General features: G+C 43.3%; 1 protein-coding gene across 2 annotated transcripts in view; it reads left to right on the top strand.

Annotated features, from left to right (window-relative positions):
* Positions 1-13,228: 13,228 nt before the first annotated feature.
* Positions 13,229-27,813, top strand: part of sdk1a (sidekick cell adhesion molecule 1a) — a 121,998-nt gene continuing 107,413 nt past the window's right edge. The window contains exons 1-2 of one of the 2 annotated variants that reach the window (XM_029850847.1): positions 13,271-13,287; positions 13,408-14,718. In XM_029850847.1, coding sequence (XP_029706707.1) covers positions 14,550-14,718 — 169 coding nt within the window. In that variant the 5' untranslated portion in view covers positions 13,271-13,287; positions 13,408-14,549. Of the gene's footprint in view, positions 14,719-27,813 lie in introns of both variants that reach the window. The other variant, XM_011612791.2, reaches the window with a different exon arrangement.

Here is a 27,813-nt window from a genome sequence, read left to right as displayed (position 1 = left end):
AACCTGAACTGGAGCGAATGTGCTGCTCACTTCCACTCGATAGATGATCATTAAGAGGAGGATTTTTTCCTCTATCATTATGCCGACAGCGCAGCAGGAGAGCCTTTGAGGTTCCGGTCCCACTGACACAGTACTGGGACCTCAGAAGCGCTCCTGCTGTCTTCATTTGCATTAACACTCGATACAAAAATGTGCTCTGACAACGGACTGAAACCAACGATATATACAAATAATAAAAAAAAAACAATATTTTAACAATAATAAAGGAGACATGGGTCAAAAAGGGAGGAAGGCGATATGTGAAATGATCCCTGTGGGTTTGATGCTGCAGTAATGGTCATTTTCATTTATTACACACACAGATTGTCAGTTAGGGTCACTAATATACACACGAATGAAAGACAGACGGCTTTGTATAAAACCCTCTTTATGTATTACACTCACGCTCGGAGCCAAATTATTAAATAAAGGTCAAAATTAAACTCGCAGAAGCTCTTCAGTGCTTCTGTGCTGAGACAAACTTCACTTTTAAAGAGGCAGAAAATGAAACTGCCGTCAGCGGGGAGCTTCAGAATGAAGTCACCTCTGCACCTTCAGTAGGAGGAAAGAGTGTGTCTCCACAGGGTTTTTTTTCACTCTCTTCCTTTCCCTCTCTCTCTCACACACACACACACACACACACACACACACACACACACACACACACACACACACACACACACACACAGACACATGATGATTTCAAAGGCATCCTCCTCCATGTAGTTTTCCATAAAGTGCTGCAGCGTTTACCTGCTCTGAGAAGATCCTCCTCAGACGATCATCACGCTGGTGATGAAGTGGTGAATTGTCCCAACATTTTTACGTTTTCCATTGATAAAGGAAAAGTCGAAGCCGAGATGGCAGTTTAACGGAGAGGCAGCAGAGATTAATGACACACACACCACCCTCGCCCATATTTCCATTTTTGTCTGGCATCTGTTTTTTCCTGCCAGTTCCCTTGCTGAGGGATGTCAAACATTCTTTGGCTCAGGCTGGTTTTGTATGAGGCTCTTCATCAGGGAATCATAATAGAATATTACCTAAATCTCCTCATCAATCATCCCCCGTTTACCTGATTCCATCTGAGCGCCTTCTCTGCTTTGTTAAAAGCGACTCAAGATCTCAGTGAAACATTTTGCAAATTACTTCAAAATTGTGTTTGATACTGCAGTTTCCTCTCAGCTTTTGGACCCCAAAGCTAAATTCACAACTCTGAATAAATGTTGCAGCTCAAAAGCCACAATAAGGATTTTAGAAAAGGGTGTAATGATGCCTTTTCAGCCACCATGGCACGCAGGACCCTGTGACGTGACTAAGAACCCGTCTTATAATGGCACCATTTTAACACCGTGCTAAAGTGCAGCCATAGGAATTTTGTGCACGTTCTTTGCGGCGACAATAAGCCGATTTTCCTCTGCAGAATCCTTTAAAAGGGATTGTTTCATTGCTGCTCGTTGCATCAATCATGCAAAAAACCCTCAAAAAGTGGCCAGAAAAACACCTGCCTGAGAACATCTGGCTAAACAGCTGGGAGAGACTGTGTGTTTGGACATTCAGACGTGGGGGGGGGGGGGGGGGGGGTCAGGAGGATGTGAGTAAACTCTCTTCCTTCTCTTCTAGACGGGGAGGAAGGAGAAGCCTGTAAAAAGCAGAGGTTTGGCATTTATGAGACCTTAAAAAAATGGATGGAATTTACCACACTTCTAATCCAATACATCTTCCCACAGTGAGCAGTAAATCCCGCCTTCAGCTCGATTTGATGGTGTGCTTTAGCCGCCAGCGACGTTGATGAGTGGTGCAATTCTATTTTTTTTTTTTTTCAGTCAACATTTTTTCTGGGATGGATACTGTTGTTGCAGAGTGCAAACGGCTTCCTTTTGGCACTGGACAGCATTTGCACACCAAATAATGCTGCTTTCACAAGGCAGGGCGATAAATAGAGAGCCCCCCCCTCCCACCATTTTGGGAAAGCAAACATTATTAGGTGTAAATGTTCATATCAGGGCTGTTCACAGTTCTCTCTTCGTTTGTGTTGGGATGAAAATAGAAATGACAAAAGGACAATAAAAATGTTGAAGGAGAATTACACCAGAGCCTGAAACCTCAGCTATGCTGCGCTTTGTGAGGGTACTTCACGCTGAAAGTGCCTCAGTAAGAAGAGAACCTCTTCAGCAATGTGTACAAATCTGTCCACTTTTACATACTTTAGCACTGTTCCCATGGACCAGGGTGCAACTAATAAAAGTAGTAGGTAAAATCCATGGGCTGACGTAGGCGTCAGGGCCATCCAGAACCTGTGCAGAATTCCACCTGGGTCTTTATTTCACCGGTTTCATCTCAAACCCACACAAGGAGTTCCATAATCCAGTGTTGTGGCTGTTTTATGTGGATCTCAACCTGCAGTTTTAACAAGAACTCTGCTGGGTTTCAAAAGGAAGAAAACATTCCTGAGATCAGGCACATTCTCACAGGAGCCCTTTAGATTCAAACACCTATGAAAAGCCCTAAATATTTAATCTGGGTTGCTTCTTTCTGCATCTCTTAACATAAAGTTTGATTATTTACATGAATTACAACCCCTCTACTTTGCTGTTCTGTGATTAACCATGATGTAAGTACAAGGAGATAGAAATACACGTGCACTAATTATGACTGCTTCAAATAACCCTCATGAAGAGAAACAAATAAATGCAACACAACACAACACAACACAACACAACACAACTATTCATCTACAAACCTGTGGAACCCTAATAACTTAAGCCTCCATCCTCCCAAACATCTGTCTTCCCCTCCATCTAATCCATCTATTTTATGCTCTATCCTTCCACTTCTTTATACTACATTTCCTCTTTTAGCAGATTTTCTTATCTGGAGGCCAGGAATTCTTAACTGAGGGATTTTATCTTTGTTATGCTTTAACAAGAGCAAGAGGTGACAAAAAACATGAATGGGAACATTGGAAAGGACTCAGTTCATCTGTCTCGCCTTTGTTCTGTTTCTATATATACTACAATGTGTGTGTGCGTGTGTGTGTGTGTGTGTGTGTGTGTGTGTGTGTGTGTGTTAGCAACAACAGTGAGTACAATACAGAAACAGAAGATTGAAAAGAGGATGATGTAAACTAATCTCTGTTAGCGGGTTACTGCTGCCTGGAGGCAAAGAGTTCATTTCACACTTTCACAAACACGCACACCCACACGCACGTACACACATACACACACATACACAGAGCTTTGTGTTATTTCTGAAAAAAAAAAAAAATTCTGAGAAATACAAATACGTGGCATTGAAATGAAAATTTCCTTCAAATCTTCCATCGCCTATTTTTTTGAAAAGCATTCACAACTCTGTCACATATTCTGGGCTCGCCTGCGTGACAGGTAATGTTAAGGATTCAGATCAGAGAAGCATTTTCCTTCCTCCCGCTGCCGCATTTGATTTCACATCAGCGGGAATAAGAGAACATAATGAATAGAACAAATCGATGCAAATTCATGTCAGGCAATGAAAATCGTGCAGTCATGCAAGGATTTGAATAAAGCAAAACAATGTAAATGTGCCACAGGTACTGCTGAGTAGTGTGCACGGCTGATAAGCATGACGGCAGCTCGTACAGGTGTGTTTCACAACTGGCCTGCAAACAGAGAGAGCGCTGAGATTAGTTTTAGGTGTCGGCCATTAATCAGTGTCTGTGCTGACTGTACATATATGAACTGCTCTGCCCTGCACAACTATGCAGAGGTTGGGGGGGACAAAGTTCATCCGTCTGCTGCAGAGACGCATGCAACGTGCGCCCAGCGCCGCTCACACAAGCTGCATTTTGGGCTCTTCATTTGGGGAAAAAAAATTAAATATTCATTCGGAAGGATCAAAGTTCAGTCTGAGCGGTTTCATTACAATCCCCCCTCTCTGTGGGACTTTTCTCCACACAGTAGCATCATTTATCACGCAAGATGAAATGCATAGAGGTTGTATCCAACGGCAAATGGGAACGCTTGAAACAGAATAAACTCGGCCTTAAGTAGGTCTAATGATGGGCAATAATGTAATGATGCAGAGGAAGCTCGGTCCAAGATTTGCTGCTGCAGAACTTTGGGTCCCGCTCATGTCATAGAGAGGGCCGAGCCTCGTTTCTTACGCTGTGATGAGATGCTGAATTTCCTGCACCACAATGAAAAATCGTCCATCTGCATGACGTGAGCCGAAGCTCCATTTGCATGCAAATGGCATCACTCGTCCTCCTCACCATCATCAGTCAATTTAGACCCAAAAGTACCAGATTGTCTTTCGGATGGAGACTCTTCCTGCTTTAAATCTGTCCTTCAGAAGTGTTTGACCCTCTGCTGTTTCTGGCCCACTGACCAGTCCCAGTCTGGAAACCTTGTTAACATGAGCACTAATCCTGAGAGTAGTTTTACTTTAAGGTCGTTTGAACCTTTTATGACTAAGTGGAACCGAAATGTATAATGACATTTATTAGGTTAGAGCATCGGCACTGCAGCCACACGAGACCGATGTCTGCTGCGGTTAATAAGCCCAGTATTATTTTTAAATGTCTGGCAAAGTCATGTGTGAACTCCCTCATGTGTGTTCTAGCTGATTTGTTTTAGGAGTGCATTTATTTCATATCTGTGCTGCATTCTAGTAATACCACTTTGTGGTAAACCCTCAGTAGCTACCAGTGGATGTTCAAACTGAGGATTTTACGATGCCCACATGCACGTTTCTTACCTGAAATGTCAAACTGCAAGAAGGCAGCTGATCAATGGCAGATCCAAAGCGGCTTCAAGAGTTCTTCTGCAATATAGGAATGGATGAATTGTGACTTTTAAAGGAGCTGCTGGTCCTTTCTGTTTCCAATTTTGTTAGCAATTTGGAAACATGGGACAAATGAGTCCATGACAACCGCAGTGGAAATCCTCAGTGGGTTTTTTTTTCTCCTCAGTTTCTGAGGTTTGGAGATGAACAATGTGTACGAGAGACAAAGTATTTTCCGCTGAATTGATTCTCAGCCAGTGCAGCTGAGACCACTCAGTCAAACGCGCACACACGGACAAATACTCACACACGCTCTCCAGTTTAAATGGACTTGTGTAACCATTCAAATCCCTCCAGTGTGAGCCCACACCACCAGTGATTGGTAGTTAATTGCTCTGTGTGAGAGAGAGACAGATAGCAAGAGAGAGAGAGAGAGGGAGACAGAGGGAAAGAGACATTGGTTAGGTTCAGGTCACAACAAGGTTTGCTCATATGTGCACATGAACACACACCATATTTCCAACATGTTTGTTAGACGGTTGCGCTGGCCTGAGGGGGGCAGTGTGACTCTGTGGCACGTTTTTCTCTGACTGGACCATTAAAGTCTTGGGGGGGGGGGGTCCCTGTAGGTGAACTGGTCCCCACAATATGGTTTTTTACATAGAAAAGGTTCAACTTGGGGCGCTGGTAGCTCAGTCTGTTGGAAACTGACCTGACAAACAGAGGGTTCTTGGTTAAAACCCCAGTGCAGACAAAACATGGAAGGTGTTCTGGTAGTAGGGAGGTGCCAGAATACATTCAGAGCACTGCCAACGTACCCTTGAGCAAGGTACCAAACCCACAAATGCTCATATAGGGCCCTGCAATGAACTGGCAACTCATCCAGGGGTGGACCCTACTTTTACCCATTACATACCCTCCCCATGATCCTGAAAGGGATAAAGCAGCTAAGAAGATGAGACGAGTGGTCTGTCTTGTACACATGCTTATGTTTTTGACTGTTAGCCATGACACCCAGAGCCGTCTGATAGCTGACTTCTTTTCTTTCTGCCCGTCTCTGATGGCTGCTGGCTGCCTGGTCGGAGCTGCTGGCTGGCTAATCATCACATCTCCACCTGCTCAGACACCTGCATCTTATCACCTCCATCAAGCCGTAGTATGAAGACCCAGACTCAGATCTCACTTCTTGCCAGGTAACAAGCAGTGTTGTTGCTCAGGCTTTAAGTTCATCTGCAAGCTGCTGTCTTCTCTCAGGAGTCAACTGGATTCAACATCCTGTTTGAGGACCTTCCTGAAAACTCCTCCCTTTCAGGTCCAGGCTGTGCTCGCGTCAACCTGTCATTCACGTGTCACCACACCAGCTAGACCTCGGCAAACAGAGAATTTACTCTCTGTTTCCTGTCTTGCGTTTGACTCCTCTCAAGAAAGAGAACTTTAAATTCTTACAACCAGTCTTTCAGAGTTCTATTTTACACTGGGATCGCTGCGGTCGAGGAAAAGTGTTCATATCTACTGAGCTCCAGCCATAACTGCATCAGGAAAGGACCCACATGTCAATTTCATCTTCTTGTTCCTTTTGTTGCTCCTACTTTCAAGGTCCCATCAGCTTTGCTCTTAAGATTACAGATGGTGTAGACCTTAGAACGGAAGTATGTTTTGTAGTGACAGAGAATAGGATGCAAACAATGTTCCCAAGGCTGAATTATAAAACATACACATACAGTAGTATGAAAACACACTGTGCTGATGTCCCAGTGGACAACAGCGCTCAATGCACCCTGTGTCTTTCAGCTCAGGAGGCATCTGAGCGGTAGAAACAGGATCTTGGGGGGGGGGGGGGGTGACACGGAGCTGTGAAGTGTGTAATGGGTGCATGACAGATGTGCATGTGGGAAGCATGTCAGGGGTGTACATGCACCAGTGACCAGCTCGGCCTGGTACACGTGTGTTCAAACTAAATATGTTCGAGTCAGTTGTGAGTGTGTGCTGTAACCCTGAAGTCATACTCTCATGCATGACAGTAACACACACACACACACACGCACACACACACACCTATCATGTGGACACTCATTGACATAATGCATTCCCATAATCCCCTCACCTTAACCTTAACCTGTACCCAGTTCTAATCTGAACCCTCAAACAGACCTCTGTGGTCGTGAGGCTCAGCTGTAATGGTCTCACAAATGTAGGAATTTCTACACAGCAAAGAACAAAAAAATGAGAACAAAAAAAAGAAAAGAAAACAGCATAAAACATGGTCTTGGTCATTGGTTTATTGGGGCCAAGCCAAGTAGACATGATATTTTGGAACCATTTGAGCCAGGCAAACTACTCAGTGTCTCCAGGATGTTAGCTATAGCTGTTGCGTTAAAGACTACATTAGCATTGGCAACATTAGCATTGTGTTTCCCACTAAGACTGTTATACACATTTTTTGTGTTTGTGCTCTGTTTGTTAAAAGTCACAGGAGGTTTGATCACATTCTGGTACAAGAAATGAATAGTTCACCAAAAGAAATAAACATACTTTTGAAAAACTGGGCCTGAGTAGGAATAAATGCTGAATTTTCTGTTCCTGTGACAGATGTTGGATGCACTGACAGACGTCAAAATGCAAATATCTTTTCTCACTTGTGATTTCAAAATGAAAAGGTCAAAAACCCCAGAAGAATGTAACGCTGGAAGAAACAAAGGCCACTGCTGAATTAATAATTGACCCCTTATTTTTCATGGGGACAGAATAAATCTTGCTGATTAATTGTTGTTGTCTTTTAATTTGTTATTTAGCACTTAAGTCTGATGGAATCTAAAATATAAAAATGGATATGAATAATATGAATAAATAAGATTGGTTGATTTATCAGTTGGAACATACTTGAGAAGGAAAAAGTTTTGTGTTGGTATTAAATACCGATGTGTTCCAAGGCTCATTGCAATGCTGTCGTTTGTGCAGCTGTGTATTGATTGAAGACAAAGGAAAAAAAAAAAGCAATATAATGATCCAGCCTAATGAAATACCCAACCCGGCGTAATTAACACGAAACAAATTAAAAGCTGTGAAACTGACAGACCTGGATCTGCAATGAAATGTCAGCGTGCAGCGAGAAAGTTTAGTTAAATCTGCGTGGAACACCTGACAAGAACAAGCAAATTCGACTCTAAAAAACTTTACTATTTTGATCAACAGTCTGCAGAAGAATGTTTTCCTGATGTGACAGGTTTTGATTAAATTTGTCAAGGGCTTTGCTCCTGCAAATTACAAAGTAAATGAAGGTAATTTCAGTCACTCATGGAACATCTACCATGCTCTGCTTTTATATAAGAATATATAATCCTCACGAATGAGCCATCTGTAGAGATGAACCTGCCATATGTCAGATTGGATGGGTAGCGTTCTGAACTAGGTTGGCTCAAGGCAAGTTCCAATTAACGTACACAGAAATAGATCTTCCTCCTCAACTACAGCATGTGTGATCACATGCTAAAATTGAAGGAAATTAATGGAACACATGAGAATGTCAGATTCTCATATGTAGATGTGTCTTACACAATATGTATCAATAAGCCATTAGAAAGTGAAATTACTTGCAAAGATATTTACAGAGTAGATGAGTGGAGGTCGCCTCTATAAATGTGAAAACAGTTAGACACTGCACTTAAAATGTAAGTTTTGGCACTAGTTGACAGAAAGGACCGAAAGCCCGTCGGAACATGGAAGTTACAATTTTAAACAACTAAATAATATGCAATGGAGACAGGTTTGTTGTGGACTCAAGCAGTTTAATTAAAAAGAAACCTGAAGCTAGAATAAAGTAACATAGCAATTGCACAGCAAGGCACAAAAGTCAAATAAATATGTATCTCAGTGCCTCAATATCAATATGGAATTTTTTTATATAGCTGTCCTTCGAATATCTAATGAGCTTCGCACTGCTAAATGTCCTTTATCCCGATGGGCCAAAAAGAAATTCCCGCACACACAATTCACAAATACCATTTACGGTTTCTCTCAACAGATTGAAAACCGGCCAGACATCCATCCACAGAAGTGGCAGATCAGAATTTAGAGCCAATGAGGACAATTCTGATCAGTGGCTGATCCTGAAGAAAACGGGTTTGATGTATGGAAAGAAAAGAGGCCGTAGGAGGAGAAGTGAAAGGAAGGCCAGTTCCTCAGACAGAGCGGCATGTGTGAGGGATGAAACCAGGAAAAATAAAGCTGGTGGTGTGTTTCCCTCTGGGCATGGTATCACTTTTCCGTGTAACATCATCCACAAACGGTAAGCTGGAAGTGCTGGGGGTTAGTGCCTTTGGCTGTCCCCTTGCGCAAGTGTGAGTAGTACCACATGCTCACACAGGCCCGCGTGCACAAGCACGGTCATGCCGACAAATACTAATTAACATGTTTATGCTTCAGCATCATCCCCTGTAAAGCTGGAGCATGTTGAATCTGTTTTGCATTCCTCTTGTGTGGATGCTGCTCCGGTATGTGATTACAGGTGTGCAGATAAGAGCCTCGCAGCGCCGTTCCTCGAGCCCGCGCCGCTGCTCTCTATTCCCGAGCCCCCCCAGTCAGTCCAAAAGCACGAGGTGCTGCCCAGTATGAAGCGAGGTGGAAACTCGACTCTGTGCTCCGCTGCTGCAGGGATGATACGCGGCAGGAGCAAAGAGATCAAGCATAGCCAAACACAAAGAGAGTAAAACAAACAAATAAAAATCATAGAGCCACGGATAGAGCCAATAGCACGCAGCTTGTGCCGTCTTTTGTGTTCCTCCCCTCACTGAAACATTCCACACACTGACCCTGAAATCATTGCTTATATATTCCCTCTTTTTACATCAATAGTCTCACTCACTCGTGCTTTTCGCTTGCTTTTCTTCATTCTGCTTCCATAAAAGAACCCTGAAAGCCTCGACTCTGATTTTCACACCCCTTTCTAGCTGCTTGACTCACTTAAAAGCAATTCCTCTCCGTGGCGAGCCTCCCTTTCTCCCACTAGTGTTACACTTATCCCCACATCCCTCCCTGTCTCTTTAAGTCTGCCACAGGTGTGACCTTTCTCCCTACAATTCCCTCTCCTTTTCCTTATTCACCTCATTTTTCCTTCAGATGAAAGGCTTCTTGCTATCCCCGGCTCGCCCTTTTTCATGCTCTTTTATGCTCCGCGTGCCCTCACCTTCACTTTTCGCCTCAGGAGATGGCTTGGATAACAGGTGGAGCCGCTGGTTTGGGGAGATCAAGTTTCAAATCAACCTGTAATGCAAGAATGCAGAGTCACTCTGGACTACTAAAAAACCAAAGAGTAAAGTGCACCCACAGACACAGTCGCAGACACAGAAGCAGGCACACAGACCTCAATTAGGCCTTTTTGTTTTGTTCGATAAGAAAAGTAGGCTTCTATTCGTTCACTTTATTGGCTTTTAATGGTGTCTTTTTCTGTTATTTTTCCTCACCAACAAGAGAAGTGAGATAAAAAGAGAGAAAGCGATGCATGCCAGCATATAAAGCCTGAAAGCTTGATTAGGTGTACATGTAACAGACACGGACACTAACTACATTTCCTTGGAGGATCTTTGTATTCTGCACAGCTTTGCCTCCCAATTATGGCAACAGCAAGCCTGCACATAAAGGCCAAAGCATTGTTGATGTATGTGTCTTCGGAATATAGACGATGCACGCGGCATTGATGGAGCACGTGTGCCACTAGGTGTGGCACACACGCTGATTCAAATCCAAAAGCCTCGAGCAATGACGCCGTTGTGAAAAAGCAGCTTGCAAAAAAAAAATTCTACTAAGCCACTGACAAACAACAGGTCTAAGTAATTAATGCTGTTAGCCAGTGTGCCTCAGTTATGCTTTAAAACTGTCTCTGCTTGCAACTATGCCATTGTGCACATTCTCCCAGCACTCCACTGCTATGACAGGTCAGTTAATATTGACATTATCTCTCTCCACTGCAGTGACAGTTTGAGCTGCAGGAAGCTGCTCATTAGCTCTGTGTGTGCTTGTAAGACTGTGCATATATTGTGTTTTGGTGCATACGTGTGTGTGTCTGTGCATGCGCGCCCACTGCTGAGTTGAGTGCCATGACAGAAGGCATTAGCCTAATCAAACAGGTGTTAAAGAGGCAGAAGAAAGTCCCATTGTTTGTCCCGGAGAGAATCACAGGCGTTGGTGTCAGCATTCAGTACTAATCACAAGCCGGACCCTCTGTGGAGGTCATCAGGTCACGTGAGAGAGAGCAAGGAAGAGAGAGAGAGAGAGAGAGAGAGAGAGAGAGAGAGAGAGAGAGAGAGAGAGAAAGATAGAGAGGGGGGAGGGAGAGAGAGAGATAGAGACAGAGAGAGAGAGTTGTGTAGAGCTAGTTAGAATAAAAGCAGAGATGGGAGTCCCATGCATATCAGAATATCGATTCTCTGCACACATGCACGTGTGCAATAATACATCTCTCTTAGTGAGGAGCCATAACAGAATGTTTGGTAATGGGGAGAAATGGATGGACTGTGGGCTGAAAATGCACCGGTAATTGTAGTGGATACATAGTTAATTGGAGGGAAAATTAGCTTCAGATTTAGATTTAGAACCTGTGAGCACTCCCTCAATTTGAGCACTGAAACCTGGTAATCAACTCTGTGTGATTTTGTGTGTGCAAAAGTATGCATGTGTGTGTGTGTGTTTGTGTGTGTGTGTGTGTGTGTGTGTGTGTGTGTGTGTGTGTGTGTATTGACAATGAGAGAAGGAGAAATGTGGACTCTAATAATTCACTAGAGACATAATGGAATAAAGAAAAGTATTTTCTTCTGCCAGCTGTCATGTCTATTGTGTCTGAGCTTACATTACATATGCATGCTCATATAATTTAGATTGTGGAATAAATTCAGGATTAATTGTACAAAAACAATGTCTATAAAGTGTAAGCAGATTTTGTTGAATCTACCATAAAGAATTGAATGAGAGATTCAGGCTTTCTGTTGATTCTCACGTCTCGGGCAGCAAATCTTTGTTAGGTGATTCCGTTGGTCTGTTTTCTCTGATGTGTTTGATTAGGTTAATTTAGATACACGATAGAATTTTAACCAGACAATTGTGACTAGAAGTGAAAATAATCTGGAAGCAAATATGTCATTTTTATTTTGATTTATACATTATATTACTAATGCAGCACCATTACTGCCAATTTATGAAATTGGACGCAAAACAAAAATCAAAGTTTTAAGGTCAAAAATGTCTCCACAAGGAAAAGAAAGTCACATAGTAGAAAACCTCTAAAACCTGTTTCTACTTGCTTGGTGAGGATGAGAGGCAGTGAGACATGGGACCACTGAACAGACCACTCAGAGGCACACGTGTTCAATTATGACTCACAGCTGGTCCAAAAAACCATTAAAACACTCCTGAAAAGGGCAGAGATGGCTACAGAACCTTCACAATGTCCTGAGCATTCACAGAGCATACACAGGCATGGACAATGTTTGCTGAGCGGGGGTTGATATTTTATGAGGATGTAATTTAATTGCATGTTAGTGCCCTGCGTAAAGTGTGGATTTACTGCAGTCATCTGCAGTCTTGTTAGGTTTGCTTGAAGGAACTGTTTACATTCTTCACTTTGGCTGAAGAAAAACACATAACAGTTTTTCATTACTGAGGATTTAAAGCTCGTCTTCTTTCTGGTATGGAGCCTGGAGTAATGTGTGAGGTTTGGATTGAGCAGCACAACCTTTTCAAGGATCTCTCCATTTTCTTGATGCAGAATTTGGGGACACTTCCAAAATGAGCATTGATGGAAGGACAAAGACAAGAGCTGAGGTGGAGGACATTTAGGAGAGTGCTTTTGATAGAACTAACGTATAAAGAGACTATGTGGCAACTCAGAAGCTGGAAAGTCCACCTCTAAGGAGTTATTAAGGCAATAAAAGATAAGGTCACTATGTTGTAGGCTTTAATATTAATGTGCCATTTAATGACCCCCACCTTGCAGGAAACTAGGTTACCAATAGTAGCCTGATATATTGTGGCCAATGGCAGTTAATTTCTAATAAAATAAAAGGCTGAGTGTAGTAAAATCACTGTCTAACATAATCTCTGCCTTAAAAAAAAGTCACCAAAATTCTTCAGGTTTGCCAATTTCATGTTAGCTTAATTGCCCTCTTGTTTCGCAGGCAAATTCTGTATTTTCATTATTTTTAAAGAGCACAGATAGATTTTTTTAATCTCCCAAAATACTCTAAAATTTGTGCCGCTTGTCCATGTTTGTCTTTGCGGGTGTTTTGCGGGTTTGGGGGCGCCGTCCACCACGCATTCAGTACGGGCAGGTTGTCCCGCCCCCGCCAGTGACCGACCAATAGGAGCAGCGAGAGCGCTCAGCTCAGCCAATCAAGAGCGACGGATGATAGTGAATGGAAGTAAAGTTTTTGAGCTTTGACCGGGTTTCAGCGAAATTAATCGTGAGTACGTGGACTTGGATACATCATCGAAAAGGTGTGCATTCCGACTCATTTCCTTTCAAGAATAGAGCGAAATATCCATCGATGGTCGATAAAGCGTAAAACAAAGCCCCCCTTCTCTCTCTTGCTCGCTCTCTCTCTCCCTCCAACAAAGTGTGTGTCGCGCGGAGTAGCAGGTGTTCATTTGTGGGAGTCGCATCGCTTCGGTCGGCTCCTAAAGCCTCAGTTGGGCTTTTATCTGGAGACAAAAAACGACAAATACGGACAGAAACTCCCGTGAGTATGCGTCAACAATCATAAACCGCCGCCGCGGCTGCTTCCTTCCCCGCTGGGTTGTTTTGCTGGACCGTTAAAGAAACGCGAGGGGGAAGAAAAAGCGAGTGTCTCCAGTGACGCAGTCAGAGTAAAACTACCGCGCTTTCCCAGCTCCGATAGCCCGTTACTTTTTTCTTTTTTTAAAAAAAACTGATGCTCATTTCACTTTTCCAAAGTCTTCGAGGAAAAGACGCCCTATTAGGCTTAACCTGTTGTGCCGTCCCCCCCCCCCCAGTGTAATGTGAGAAGCAGCGCCTGACGCCAAGTTAGCCTATCCGGCATTCGAGGTAAGAGTCCTGCCGTGGCTGTCTGGTGGATCACCTCGTTCTGGGTTACAATTCATGGCGGAAATGAATTGCAGATAACTGCTACCAAGCTGATTTAATGAGAAACATTTAGTCCGTCTAGTTTGTTGGCACTTGGAAGCCAGGGTTGTTCACAGAAATCAATTAGTGAATTGATTTCTGCAGCAGGCAGAGAGTCCATGGAAGGATAATACGCGCTTTTTGCTGCTCATCTGCCCAAATGATCCCGGAAAATCCACAGTGAAGATACACACGCGCACAAAAATAAGGGTGGATTTGAGGTCGATAATAGAGAATAAGCCGATAAGTGCAGAAAACACTCAAATGTATTAATTCCTGCTCGGACCATGCCAAACGAGAATGAGTAATTGCGGGGCGCAGGGACGCACGGGCGCTGACCGGAGTCTCCGTGTGGTTGCACCGTAAGGACGGGAGAGGAGGACCCCCCCCTCCCACGACAACTGACACCGATCTTTCTCACGGTGCCTGGAGAGTTTAGACTGAAGTGACAGCGGAGGTGACTGCGGTGGAAATCTGGGAAGCACGGAGGTGCCGCCGGAGCTCAAGTCCGCTCCGTTTCCGCTCTTTTTTTTCCCCTTCCCACTTTGCCGACAGGGCAAGAGTGAGTTACGGAAAGAACAAAACCGCTGAAGGGACGCAAACTCACTCCCCCGCAATGAAACCGGGATTTTGCCTCTCTGGGGCGTCTGCGGAGCGTGTGGAGAGAGGACCGGGGAGCCGGCTGAAGATGAGGGGGGCCGCAGCGACCTGGGATGTCTGTCGGTGTCCGCTTCTCTTCCTTCTGCTCCTCCTGGCCACCAAATGCCACATGTTGCACGGCCAAGGTAAGAGCTTTCCCCTCAGAAATCTAAGCATTCAGGTGTGCATCTAGGATGCACCAACACGTCGTGAGTTCATGTGATTTGCAGTCATGCCTGGCACCTGTCACGTGGACCGGAATTAAGTGTGATTTATTAAACAAGTAAATTATGTTTAAGAGCTATGCTGTTTTACTAGGGTCAGCTGTATTTAATACACAACGAGGTCAGGGTTAGTTTGTGAGACAGATGATGGGGGCTTGTGTAATTACTGTTGTTATTATGATGATGCATAGATTACAAGTCGATGATTGCAGGATTAATGTATTGAGAACGTGCAAGGGGGAGGTGTTAGAATTTCCAAGCATTGATAATCCCCCTCTTAGTCAATGACCTGCTTAAGCACAGCCCTTGATTTGGCAACACTACTCAGCCACAGCCACACACAGTGTATTAATTTAAGTCGCTCCCCATTAGTCCAGTTTAACCCTGTTGTGCTGGCAGGTGCCCAGAATGGTGTTTGACTTCTGTGGCGGCAGAAGGCTTCTGCTCGAATTCAACACCAGAACAAAATATGATTAAATATTGATTCCTCAACCGACCTGTGCCAGTTAAATGTGTTGCCATTTCGCAGGAATTTTTCTTTGCACCTCTTGCATGCACTGGCGTGCACGACTCCTTACCATGTGGGTTCATGGTAAAACCGGCAAAGCTGAAGCTTGGGTAAAGGTCAGGCTGGTGTTGTCTACCAGTTTTCCCAAGGTTTCAGACCCGTAGTGAGCAGAATTCTGACTTGTTATTTAAAGGAGGGGTTTAAGGAATGTCTGCACACATATGTGTGCATGTATATCCTAGAAATAGGGGATGATCTATTTGTGAACGCACAGCTGTGTGTGTGTGTGTGTGTGTGTGTGTGTGTGTGTGTGCGCGCGCGCCATTCAACTGCAGGGAACGGAGTGTGAGAGTAGGGGTGAGGGGAGAGGAGAAATGTGGAGGGAGAGAGTCAAGAGCTGTTTGGTGAAGAGGTGGAGGAGGTGTCAAGGAGCAAAGACGGAGAGGGGGTGGTAGAGGAATGGGGTGGGAATAGAAGATGGAGTGGTGGTGCTTGTCACTCAGAAAGCGGTGCCTGCCTTCTGTTCAATCGACACTGACGGTACGACATGCGCGTGTGCGGGTGCACGTCAAAAGTTGCTCTCCTCTCCATTGATTATCCGTTTGTCACACACTTCCCTCCTTTTGCCTATAGGCACTGAGGAAGAGTTGGAAAACAGAGGGATGGAGTGGCTGCACAGTCAGCTCCTCCTGTCCTCTGTCTAATGTCAAGGTCTCAGCACTTGCAGCCAACTTATCCTACACCATTTCCTACCATTGAACGCACCATCCTGTTCCAGCCTCCCTGTTCGAGGAGGCGCACCCTGTTGCCCACGTCTTATGGTGTCAGTGGAAGGTTGTGTTTGTGTGTGTGGTCGCCGGGGGTTAATTCCTCATTTGTGAGACACTCAGTGCCTGTGGTGAAGGTGGGGGAGAGGTGGGTATTGATTTGATAGGCTGTGCCAGGCAGCCGATCGAAGTCTGTGGATTTTCCCCATCTCCTGTATCTCAGTATTTATCATGGTATTTTAGGAGGAAAAGGATGAAATTCATGAGCCGTGTCCACCCTTCTTATATTTTCCCCCATTCTCCTTCTTTATCCCTCCTTTCTCCCCTCTCTGTCCAGCTTGCTATTTTACATTCCCTCGTTCTTTCAGTCAATCGATGCCCCCCCCCCGTCCTCCCCCCATAACTGTGAGGCTTTATACGAGCCAGCGTTCGTCGTCTCTGGGAGCACATTTGAATAAGCCCATCGATCTTTCATTTTAGAGTTTAAGTGACGGCAGCGTTTTACTGTCCCCCCACTTCTCACCCCTTCCTCTGCCTCTCACGAGCTCACCCACCTCCTCTTTATTCATAATGTTTCCCTCCCCAGCTGCCTCCCTGTCACCGAGTGAGTTCTGCTCCACAGCTGTTTAACTGACTCTCAATTTCAAGCCTGGGCACAGACGGACACCGATTCAGGGGCGCTGCTACATATGTATTCTCAGTGAATTCCAGGATGCATCACATTTATTGTGTTTGGAACAGAAAGCTTCTCCAGCCCCTCTTTGCCAGCTGTTCTGAATTTTTAAAGACTCCGTTGATGGCTCGGTTGTTGTTGTTGTTGTTTTTTAAGATTCCATACATGCTTTTCCAGTTTTTTTGACCATGTAATTATGTATGCGCAATAACAAGGATGCTCATACTAACAGCGTCCGCTGTGGTCGCTACCACACGGCTGGTTTTGGTTTGACCTCTGACCCGCTGCAATGCGATGGCAAGTTCTGCCTTGCACCAAAGAATTAATTTTTATATGAAATGTAAATATTAACTTCTGTTCCAACTAGGTCAAGTAATTACTCCACCCATCATGCTGCGTAAATAAGCATGTAAGTGGACCTCTTAGGGCTGATATGATGTTACCAACTCCGCTAAGCTACCGCTTGTTTCCGATTGGGCTGCTGGCCACGAGCGAGTGAACCGAAGACCCTGATTTGACATTTAAAGTGGAGAATTCTGAGCGTGATATCTAATCAAATAGACTAGCGTGCAGCTTTGTGCACGCGCACACCACTACTCGGAGACCTGAAACCCCTCTCTCTCATCACTGTAAAAAGTGGATATGGAGATTTGTGTAAGCACGTTGTAGTGATGAGGGGGGTAAATTACACATGTCTGGCTCATTTATCATCATTCATGCTGCACACTTTCTCTTTGACTCTCCAACCTCTCTGAAACTCTCCACTTTTAAATGATTTATTATCTTCCACCGATGGTTTTAGGAATAATGATACTTTTGAGAACAGCTGAGGCAATTTATAGGATATTAGCAAGGGTTTGTCTCAAAAATTATGCCACACTGACACATTTTAGCGTACACTTAATGGTTATATTGAAGTGGCATACGTACACTGCTTGTTCAAAGCACAAATTGAATCTAGTACGTTCAGGAAATCAGAGTCTTATAAAATCTGAGGCAGTTGATGCATATGGATGTAAATATGGGTACGAGACTGAAGGTGTGCAACTGCGAGATGCCACAGCTCAGCTAGGTAAGTGGTCATCCTCACCAGTTTACCCTCTTTTTTCCTGGATGTGGTCAAATGGAGAGAATCACGTCACTTTGACAGCTTGTTGATGTTAAACTTGTGTTTACATGCAGCCGTATGTTAAAGCCTTCTGAATCAGTACACTGGTCTTTATCACTGAGCTGCAGTGATCAATGTTAACATGATACATTTAACAAAGAACTAAACTGTCCTAATGGAAAATAATCACCTCTATTTTCCGTGTGTACGGCATTTAAGGTACCTTGATGATTATGTATTAATATTGGGTGTCAGGTAGCGCTGCATCCATTATAGCAACTGCCATTATCACAATTCCTTTGTGATTAAAATTGATGTTGGGACTTTTAAAGGCAGTTACTCGTTGACTTTGGAAGCCAAATCACCCGCATCACTGCCCACCTGTCAGTCACAGTCATTTGTAAATGTTAGTGGTTCTTGTATGATGTAGCATCATATAATTAAGATATATACTGACCTTGTTACAGGATGTAATGTTATTGTCATGCTACACTAAACTGCCTTCCAGTACGGTATCCCCATATCCATCTATGGGCCGTAGGATGGCAAGTTGGTTGTGTAGATTAAAAAATGCTAAATCCTACTTCTTGTGCACCCACCTTCCCTTTTAGTTGAGGTCTTTTTAGCATAATTTGAGCTTATTCTGTAAACGTGTCCTCAGTTTCTGGTTCTTTGTCTCCACGAGGCGTTAACAACCCCGTTGCTGCAGGCCACAGATATGCAGCAGGTGGAGGATGCTACATCATTAGCATGCCTTGTACTTTTTAAAGTGGATCTACAGCAAGTTGGCATAGAACGCGTGCAAAGCAAGATGTATGTTGATTGGCTGAACAGACACCACTAAACAGGAGCCTTGGCGGGGAATCAGAGAGGAAACGTGCACGCGTTCCCGTGCACGACAGTGAATACTTAGAGGATGCTACCATTCAAAACGGTGTTTGTGTTTGGAGTGATCAAATGAATCACACATTAGACACAGGTCAATAATAAGTGACTGCATTTTTTCACGCTGCGTTGTTTGAAGATGTTTATTACATTGTTCTGATTTGACCTCTGTCCATCGTACTTGAGGAATAATTATTGGATAAAGTTTTAGCATATATTTTCTAACATTTCTGTTTATTCCTTTAAAAAGCTGGAGCCTCAGAAAAGGTTACTGTTCTTCACTAGTGGGAAAAATTGCTGTGAAATATTAAAAATCCTTAATGGTAATATTTTAAAGTAGCACCAAGGTTTTTTAAAAAAAATGTAGCCCTAGAAAAACCACTCCCACAGAGAAAGGTTATGCAGTCGTCAGTTCTTTTAAAAGCATTCTAAGAAGTTTGCAAACTGCTTCTAGAGGAAGACGAAGCAAGAAGGAACACTCAGACTGTGGCCGACTGACTGTTTCATCACAGGCAGCAGATTTAATGGAGCATAATGGCATTAAGACCTTTGAAGAGAAAAGTGTTTACGAGTAAACAACACAAACAAGTGGGGCCCATGAGGATTAGTCTGTCATCAAAGCAATAATTACTTTGGTTCCACCCATGGAAAAAACATTTTATTACCTAAAATACTGTTGGTTACCTAATCTACATAAAATGTGATTATAAAAAACAGGATTCTGTGACATTTAGAGGGTTGCGAGAAATACCTTCTACGGGTCTGGAAATCAACAATTCCCTCTTGCAGTTGCAATTAAACAGCAAATTGTGCCCAGAAATAAGCGTCCTGTGTGTCCTGCGACAGACTGGTGGCCTGTGCCAGGTTTATTCTTGCCTCATACAGTCGCCCTTATGAGCAATTAACTCAGGATAAAGTAGGTGGATGTTCTTACAGTAAAAACACAGGCCCCTGGGTTGTTCAGTGCTGCCTTCTCATTCCCTCTGGGCACTGGGGACCTGCCAAACAGAGGCACGGAACAGAATATGACACAAGTTATTCATGAAGGCATGTAGAGAAACCAAAAGTGAGCTTTATCCATGTGTGGAATATGTGTGGCTCCCTCTTTGTGGCTGTGAGGTTAATAATCTATGCTAAACAACACAGTGGAGTCCTTCAGCTGCATGAACCCCGTTCACAGCTTTATCTGTGCCAACCCAGAGTGACGTTTGACCTCTTCAACTCCTTAATATTCCTCTACCTCATGCATGCTGGCCTGACTTTTCTTCATTTACAAACCTGAATAGAAAATGGTAGTGAGTATTCATGAATTTAATTTGATTGATTTTGTGTGTGTGCGTGTTTGTGTGTGTGCGTGTGTGTGTGTGTGTGTGTTAGGGGGCCGATTGCTGGATCTTGGTTTTCATACAAAAGCATTGAAAGAACAATAATCAAGAACCTTTAGAAGACCTTTGCTCATTTTCACAAACGTCTGCACAAATGTACCCACGTGTGCACAAATAAAACTACACGTGACTGTGCGCAGTCACACGATAAAAGTCGATTTTCCTATTTGTGCTGCACATTTCCGCTAAAATAGTAAGACACACCCACCCACACAAGTGTGCACACGCACACACAGCTCAAACGGAGCTCAGTCCTCAACAGAGGAGTGGAAGGGCCAGTCTGTCTCACTTTTCCTCCTTTAAACCTGTGGACTAAAATGTCTCTCGTCCCTTTTTTAGGTCTTTCTTGTGCATCCTGTGTCTTTCCATGCTGCCATTTTTCCTTAGTGGTGTCACATTACTTTGAGTTGACACAAATTTCCCTTTTCATTTTCCTCCCTCTGGTCTTATGCTACTTTCCTTGTACTTTGGCAGCATTTTACGGGGCTTTTGGGCAGGAGTGGAAGGAAAATGAGATATTTGTGGCCTTTCTAACCAGCACCAGGCGAAAGCACGAATTTGCTCTGAATAAGTCCTCAGCTTGCATATGTAGATCCATTAGTTTGCTTCAAGCACCCAACAGGAGTGCTTTTTTTCTCTAAGTCTTTTGTTCAGTTCTGATAAAAGGAACTATTGTCTTCACAAACCGCATAATCCGTCATTATTAAAGTGAATACACTCTTGAGAATCACCAGGAACATCCTGATCCTGCCTTGAGACTGAGGGTCGGACATGTGAATGTATTTATAACTGATTAGAATCAATGAGCCCTTCTTTTTCATTTCAATTAGCATCAGCGCATCCGTCTCTTCTTTAAAGTCCCTCCTACACTCAGACAGGTTTTCCATCTGCATCTCCTCCATGTGCAAGAAAGGCAGATCCAGCTTGTTCTTATGCTGGCAGACCAGTTCAAGGAAAATAAAACTTGAATTTAGTCTTTTTTTCCCTAAGAACAGCTCTGAAAATTCCAAGTATATTTGGAATAATAAATTGGAAGGCTGATGTTACTCTTTCTGTCACATCCATGTGTGTGTATTCCTGCCAGAGTGTGTGTGGACCAACTACAGTTTTAGCTCAAGCTTTGGGATAATTTTTCGAGGTGATCACAGCTCAGGAAGGAGCACGAGGAGGGTTAGTTTAATCCCACGGTTCATTTCACTCATTGCTTTTGGTTTTATTCTTCCTTTTAAAGTCATGAATGACTGATAGAGAAGACAGTGAAGCGAGGGGGACTATAAGATCAGCAGCAGTTATGTCATCAGATATTGAGATTAGAAGTACATTAGCCGTAATTTCTCCACTGCGAGGCACAAATGCAATGGAGTAAATGGTGCTTTTGTGATCACTGAGCCCGTGATGTACTGTATGGGAAGAATTTGCAGTATTCCAGCACATTCGGCAGTTGGGACCAGTGTTGTCACCATTATGTCCATACTCTGTCTAAATTTGACTCATCATTGCTTGAAAACTGGAGACTGAAAAGTGAATAAAGGAGAAAAAAATCTGAGGAAACTTTTCTGTTGGTCTGCTAAATGAAGATCATGCACAGGGCCTGCCTATCCTCGCCAGGCCAGTCATTCTTTATTAAGAATGAAATCATATCTGGAGATTGTTTTAAGATCATCTCTTGTTAGAATGAGGCATGAAATCAACCTGCAGATTAAAGACTTTAGTGTCACTAGTGACACAACTAAAAATGCTATTTGATTGTCCTTGACTTTCCTAAAAACCTTCTTCTGCCCAGGCATATGTTTTTTTTTCTGCAAGTTTTTACAAAAGTTTTTTATGCAGAGAACACAAAAGATTTTTGGTGATTTTGATTTCTACCATTTTTTCCCTGTTGAAGAGAGGTTGATGGGGGGGCAGGCAGAGCTGACAGCATGGGGATCTGCTTTAGCTCCAAAGCTATGGTGTTCTAAATAGATATGTTGTTTTCAGCCCTACTCTGGTCTTTTCTTATGGGTACAACACGCGAGTATACTGGAGAGAGGAGAAAGAGAAGGATCTTTTTGACTTTCTTCAACAAAAATTATGACAAGGTATCGACGTACGAGACGAAAAGGAGACGAGCAAAATGTAGAAAAATGGTGCTTATGTGACAATAACTAAGATTGAATATATGCCATGCGAACAAAAACGACACTAAATGTGGAGTTCAAAATAAAAACTTTACTAAAATGACAAAATGAAACGAAAATACGACAAAGGTTTGTTTGGCGATGGTGATGCTCCCTCCTAATTCTCGTTGACAAAAGTAAAACTGGCTTGTATTCAGTGCATCTGTCTTATGGATTTTCCAAAATAGTTATACAGTCTTTATGCCCAGGCTGCAGGCAGGAGTGTTACAACCGCTCTAACACAGTACACAGACAGCCTTTTCACTCCTTTCCACTCCTCTCGTCGTCTGCTGCCACTCAGTCCATCCTGGAGGACATGTTCTGATACATTCTCAGCCCTGTTTCTGTGTGACCCAACACAAACACCTTTTCCCATTCTCCTCTCTCCCCCCACATTCAACAGCTCACACATTTGTTGCCATCAACTCCCATCTTTCTGCGTCTTCCTCCACCTCCAGCACCCTTGGTTCCTCCTTCCTTCCTGGGTTCAGGTGTTCCTAATCAACATCTGAGCTGCTTAATCTGCTGTGCTTCTCTCTATGCATGCCCTTTACGTGTTCCATTCATCCACAGCATGTAAATGGAAGCGTCGTCCAAAAGGCGGAGGATACACCTGAATTAACCCCGCACACCAGAGCTGTAGGTGGATTTTAAAGACATTAATGTGACATTATTGTTTTAAAGCTAAAACAAGAGTGCATCACAATGATGCTTGGAGCCAACTTTTCCACCCGTCAACAATAGTTTTTTGTTTGTTACAAATTTGCTATTGTAACTAACACTCTCTGAGTCAATGCATACGCCATCTCGTGCACACGCGCACATACACGTGAAGGCTCCAGGCTAGGGTTAGTGCAGTCTTACATGTGCTTAACCCTGCTCTCAGCATAGATCTACTGGATTAGCTTCTGTCCTCTCCTTTCACCACTCCTTCCTGCTCCTCCTCTCACTTAGTGCCAGCTTCATTTCTTTCTCCTTTTATTTATCTGCACTTGCTGTACTGAAGGTTTGTGTCTTTTTCTGCACTTGCTCGGCATCGTGTCCTCCTCCCTCCCTCTCTTAGACATATGGCAGCCATGAGAGTCTCATTTATTTAGTTAACGATCTACAGCACGCCCCTGAAGAGAGTGATGGGATAGTCAGCCTCCCTTTTATTTTCTTTGTCTTTTCATCTCCACTTATTCTTTCACCCTGTCCAGCACTTTATCCTTACTTCCCCTGTTGTTACACATGCAGACATACAGAAACACACACATGAAGCTGTCCACATACTTGTTGCCTGTGTCCATATGTTTTTGTGAAATTTCACTTCAACCAGACTGATTTCTTTGCCGACATGTCTTTCCCTGATATACATGCTCAACTTCTCCCCATTTCTCTATTTAATCACTGAGATAGTCTGGAATATAGATAGAGCTGATGCCCATTGTGGACCTTTTTCTTGATTCTTAACTCTACCTCAGTGGTTTCAAGCACCCAATACCTAAAAAGGCAACAGATTTAAGGATGGAACACGAGTCTGACAGCCACAGTTTGTCTGGACCACAGTGAAATTTGGTCGGACGCATTAGTTGCTATATTCACCAGATTAACAGCTTTGCTCTCCTTGGTGGTCTTTGTTATATGTAAACGAGCCTTTATATCTACAAAAAAAGAAACATTTCTATCCATTCTTTCTCTGTGAGTGTTCTTCTATGTGTGTGTGTGAGTCTGTGTGTGTTTGTAAGTAGGCCAGTTTAAGAGTTTTGGTTTTTAGTCCAGTTCCTAAGAGGCAAGTTAATTTCTTTGCATCAAATCTGTAGAGATATGTGATTAGGATATTTGTGTGTGTGTGTGTGTAGGGTGGGTGAATTTCTGTGTACTGTTTGTTTTATATTGAATATCTTGCTTTTGTAGAGCTACACTTCATTTGTATTAGCATTATATATCCCTCATTGCTTTGAACTAGATTTTCATCCTTATTGATGAAGAACTTCGACACTATATGATGGAGAACAGCTTACTATGACGGTACTGTGGCTGGTCTTCAGTTCAATTCGCAATCTTTTTTAACTGTCTATACAAGCAATGCATTCATTGATGTTCTTCCTTCAGAGGAAATGCATGTTTATGGAGTTCTTTGTGTGTCTGTATGTGTTGGATTTACCTGTTTACAAAACAATACTCTTCATGTTTCATCTTTCACTTGGTGTCTGTATTTTAAATTATAGTACAGATCATTATCCACAACACAGTTTAGAGGTTAGTCTCTGTTTGTGGATTGTTTTATTGAAGGATGGCATAGCTGCTTGTGTGGGCGTAAATGCTTTTTAAAATGATGCAAATTCAGTCTTTTATACCATCCCAACTGAGGGACTGCATGCCATTACCCCATATCCAGTGCAGTAGGTGAATATGTCAAATGTTTTATCCATTTTATTTAATGTGGCAATTTAAAGGTCTCTGTGGGTATTTTATTTTGTAAGTATACAGCCCTGTGTGGCTGTGAGAAAGGAGAGTATTTGTGTTAAATCAGAAGTGGATCATGTGGTAGCAGAGGCAGATCAATGGGGATGCCAGCGGTGATGTCGATGTAAGCCCGCTAAATGTGATCACAAAGTCCTCTGATACATCATGGGTGTCTATAAGCCCCATCCCCAAATATTTTACCTTCTCTGTCACTCTCACTGTGGCTCAGCAGTCAGATGCAATGGAAATCTCCATTTTACCACAAGAAAGGTGATGTATTCAAGTATTATATCAGAGCTGTAGCTCTTCTACTCATCCAGTGGTGTGGACATGGAGCTCAAGGATTGTCACAGCGTCGACTCTGGATTTTCCAAATTTGGTTGACTTACAGCAACCACTGATGTGGACAGGTTTTGGTATGTTCCCAGGAAAATGAATGGACTCATAATGACATATGGTTGCTCTCTCTCCTTCTCTCTCTCTCTCAGACATAAACACATCTTTGTACTTCTATATTAGCGAGGACTTTTATATACATAATGCATTCCCTGTTGCCTTTCCCTAACAATCACAACTAACCTCCTAAACCTAACCTAAACCCAACTGTGACCTCAGCCTTAAAACTACGTCGTAACCCTCAAACAGCACTTGGAAGTTGTGAGGACGAGGACCAGCCAAAATATCCTCACTGTGCTGGGAAAATGGAGATTTTGGTTCTCAATATTTAGCTAGTACAAGAAAACACACACACACACACACACACACACACGATCTAACCTCTGGCCGGTGTCCCATCCAAGGTATGGGGGGGAGTCTTAAGAGACAAAAGTCTCTAATGACATCCTTTATCTCCCAAACACAGCTTTAAACCTGATCACTGAAGCTGACACACACACACACACACACGTCAGCAAAACACAGTGAGTGAGTGAGTGGACACAACAAGAACACAACAGTGAAGTGTTCAGTTATGCGTTTTCTTGTAACTTCTTACATCCACCTCTATTTAAATCCATAAGAAACCTGCGGCTGTTAGCAGCACTAGCAGGACACTCTTCACCCCCGAGTTTTCTCCTAGATCGAGCAGCAGAAATCGTAAAGAAGAGCCGAGATGCAGAAAGAGCCGCCAAAACGTGGCGGCAGCCGAGGCTTTCAGTTAAGAAGATAGACAAGGGTTTGGGCTACCCAAGTGAGATTGAATGATGAGAGCCAAGATGATTTGAGAGGGGGGAGAGAAGCAGTAATCAGGGCTGAGGCTTGTAATGACTCTGATTCTGGCTCTATGTGCACACAGACTTTAGGGCTACTTCTGACTGATACATTCGTATGAATGGCCTGTCTCTGTCTTCCATCACGCAGATAATGCTATAAAATGGCTGTTAGCTTTCTTTCTCCTTATTTTTTGGTGTTTCAGATTTTACACAGTACCTATAACTCCTGCCCACTCCTCTGTAGATAGTCCGCTGCCCCTCATGAGCTGTTTGCGAGTAAATGAGCAAACACGACTCGCATTTTAACATGAAAAGGAGTTAGCAGCAAAGATAAAGGGGATGGAAAAACAGATAAGGAGAGAGGGATTCAAAGAGGAAGTAATGGAGGGATCCTTCCTGTCTGACAGCATCTGTTGCTTCAGGGCAGGCACAGGGTACGTGTGTGTGTGTGTGTGTGTGTATTAATTCAGACAAACCATTTGATGCCTGACTGATTCCAGCCTCTCTGATTCTCCTCCTAATGATTCAAACTCTCCCATCTTGCTCCCACTTCACTCAGCTCTTCATCCGTCAGTAGAAGTTACTATGTTCCAACTGTTCCATCATTAGTTTGATGACTTTGTTTTCCAATCTTTCCCAGTGCTTCTCCAGAAATATGATCCTCTGGTTGGATGGTGTCAGGTTTTAGTTGGTCATTGCCTTGGGGCAACACTGGCAGTGTCCATTGCTACCAGGTCTAGTGCTGAGTTAAGGGTTATGTCTCATTAGCAAACATTAACAGTTCAACAGGACAGTAATAACAGCATCATAAATCACACTCTTCCATCATATTAAATGATCATTGGTGCCATCAAACCCATCACTTTATTGAACAGTCTCGTCCTTCTGTTGGCTGATGGGGGGTTGTTTGTGAAAGATTAAGTTCTAAATTGTTTTCATCTTGGGTTTCTCTTTATGCTGCAAAACTCTGCTTTCATAATGTTTCATACTGTTACGTACCTTCTGTGTTGGTTATAATCTGATTCAATTGGCTTTTTTCCCCTATTGTGACTGTCAGACACAACGATCGACTTTCTCTTTCATTCACAGTCCCACATTTTCCTCTCTATTGCTCTTCAGCAGGAAAACAGCCTCAAAACTGCATGTGACTTGAAAAAAAAATGAATTAGTTCTTAGGATTGTTAAGATTTGTTATATGTTTTATATTGTTATCACAGCACAACTTTTTTTTAATTCACCCTGACTTATAAATTGCATTGAGATCAGAGATGGCTTAAAAGGTCTCTTTCAGCCGCCTTATCTTGGCGGCTAACAGATGATATATGATCCAGACCTGGTGTCAGTACACACATGCTCACACACTGGATAAATCACCACCTTGTCTCTGTAACTAATGGCTGAGGTCAGAGGTCAATGACCAACACCTGGCTTCACTCGATACCACAGATGACGTCCTCATGTGTGTATCAAGTCTGGGTGCATTTCGGTGTGTTTTACTGCTGTCTCTGGCCATCAGTTTCCGTGTAAGGGTAACGTAATCTGCAGGCCATGTGCATCACATGATGCACAGATCTGTGTCACACCCTCCCACAGACACACAGATGAGGTCATCTATATGGGGTTAAAGGACTCCTCTGAAGGCTTAGCTGTGGAGTTGACCTTCAGGTCTCTGGGGGCGCTCCTATCCATCTTCGTTACACGCTCCGACACTCGGATGGTCTTATTACCATTTACAGCGTTCTGTGTTGCAGAGGTTAGAGAGGTGGAGGTTTCACGCTGTTGCTGGATATCTGTCTTTTCAGACAAAGGAGCATGTTTGTGGAGTCAGAAAATGAAAGAGTGAATTTCATGGAAAGTTTGGTTTGTCATCTTATCG

This window comes from Takifugu rubripes, chromosome 17, assembly GCF_901000725.2.
Source record: "Takifugu rubripes chromosome 17, fTakRub1.2, whole genome shotgun sequence".
Classification (NCBI taxonomy): Eukaryota; Metazoa; Chordata; class Actinopteri; order Tetraodontiformes; family Tetraodontidae; genus Takifugu; species Takifugu rubripes.
This window is presented reverse-complemented; position numbering and strand designations above follow the sequence as displayed.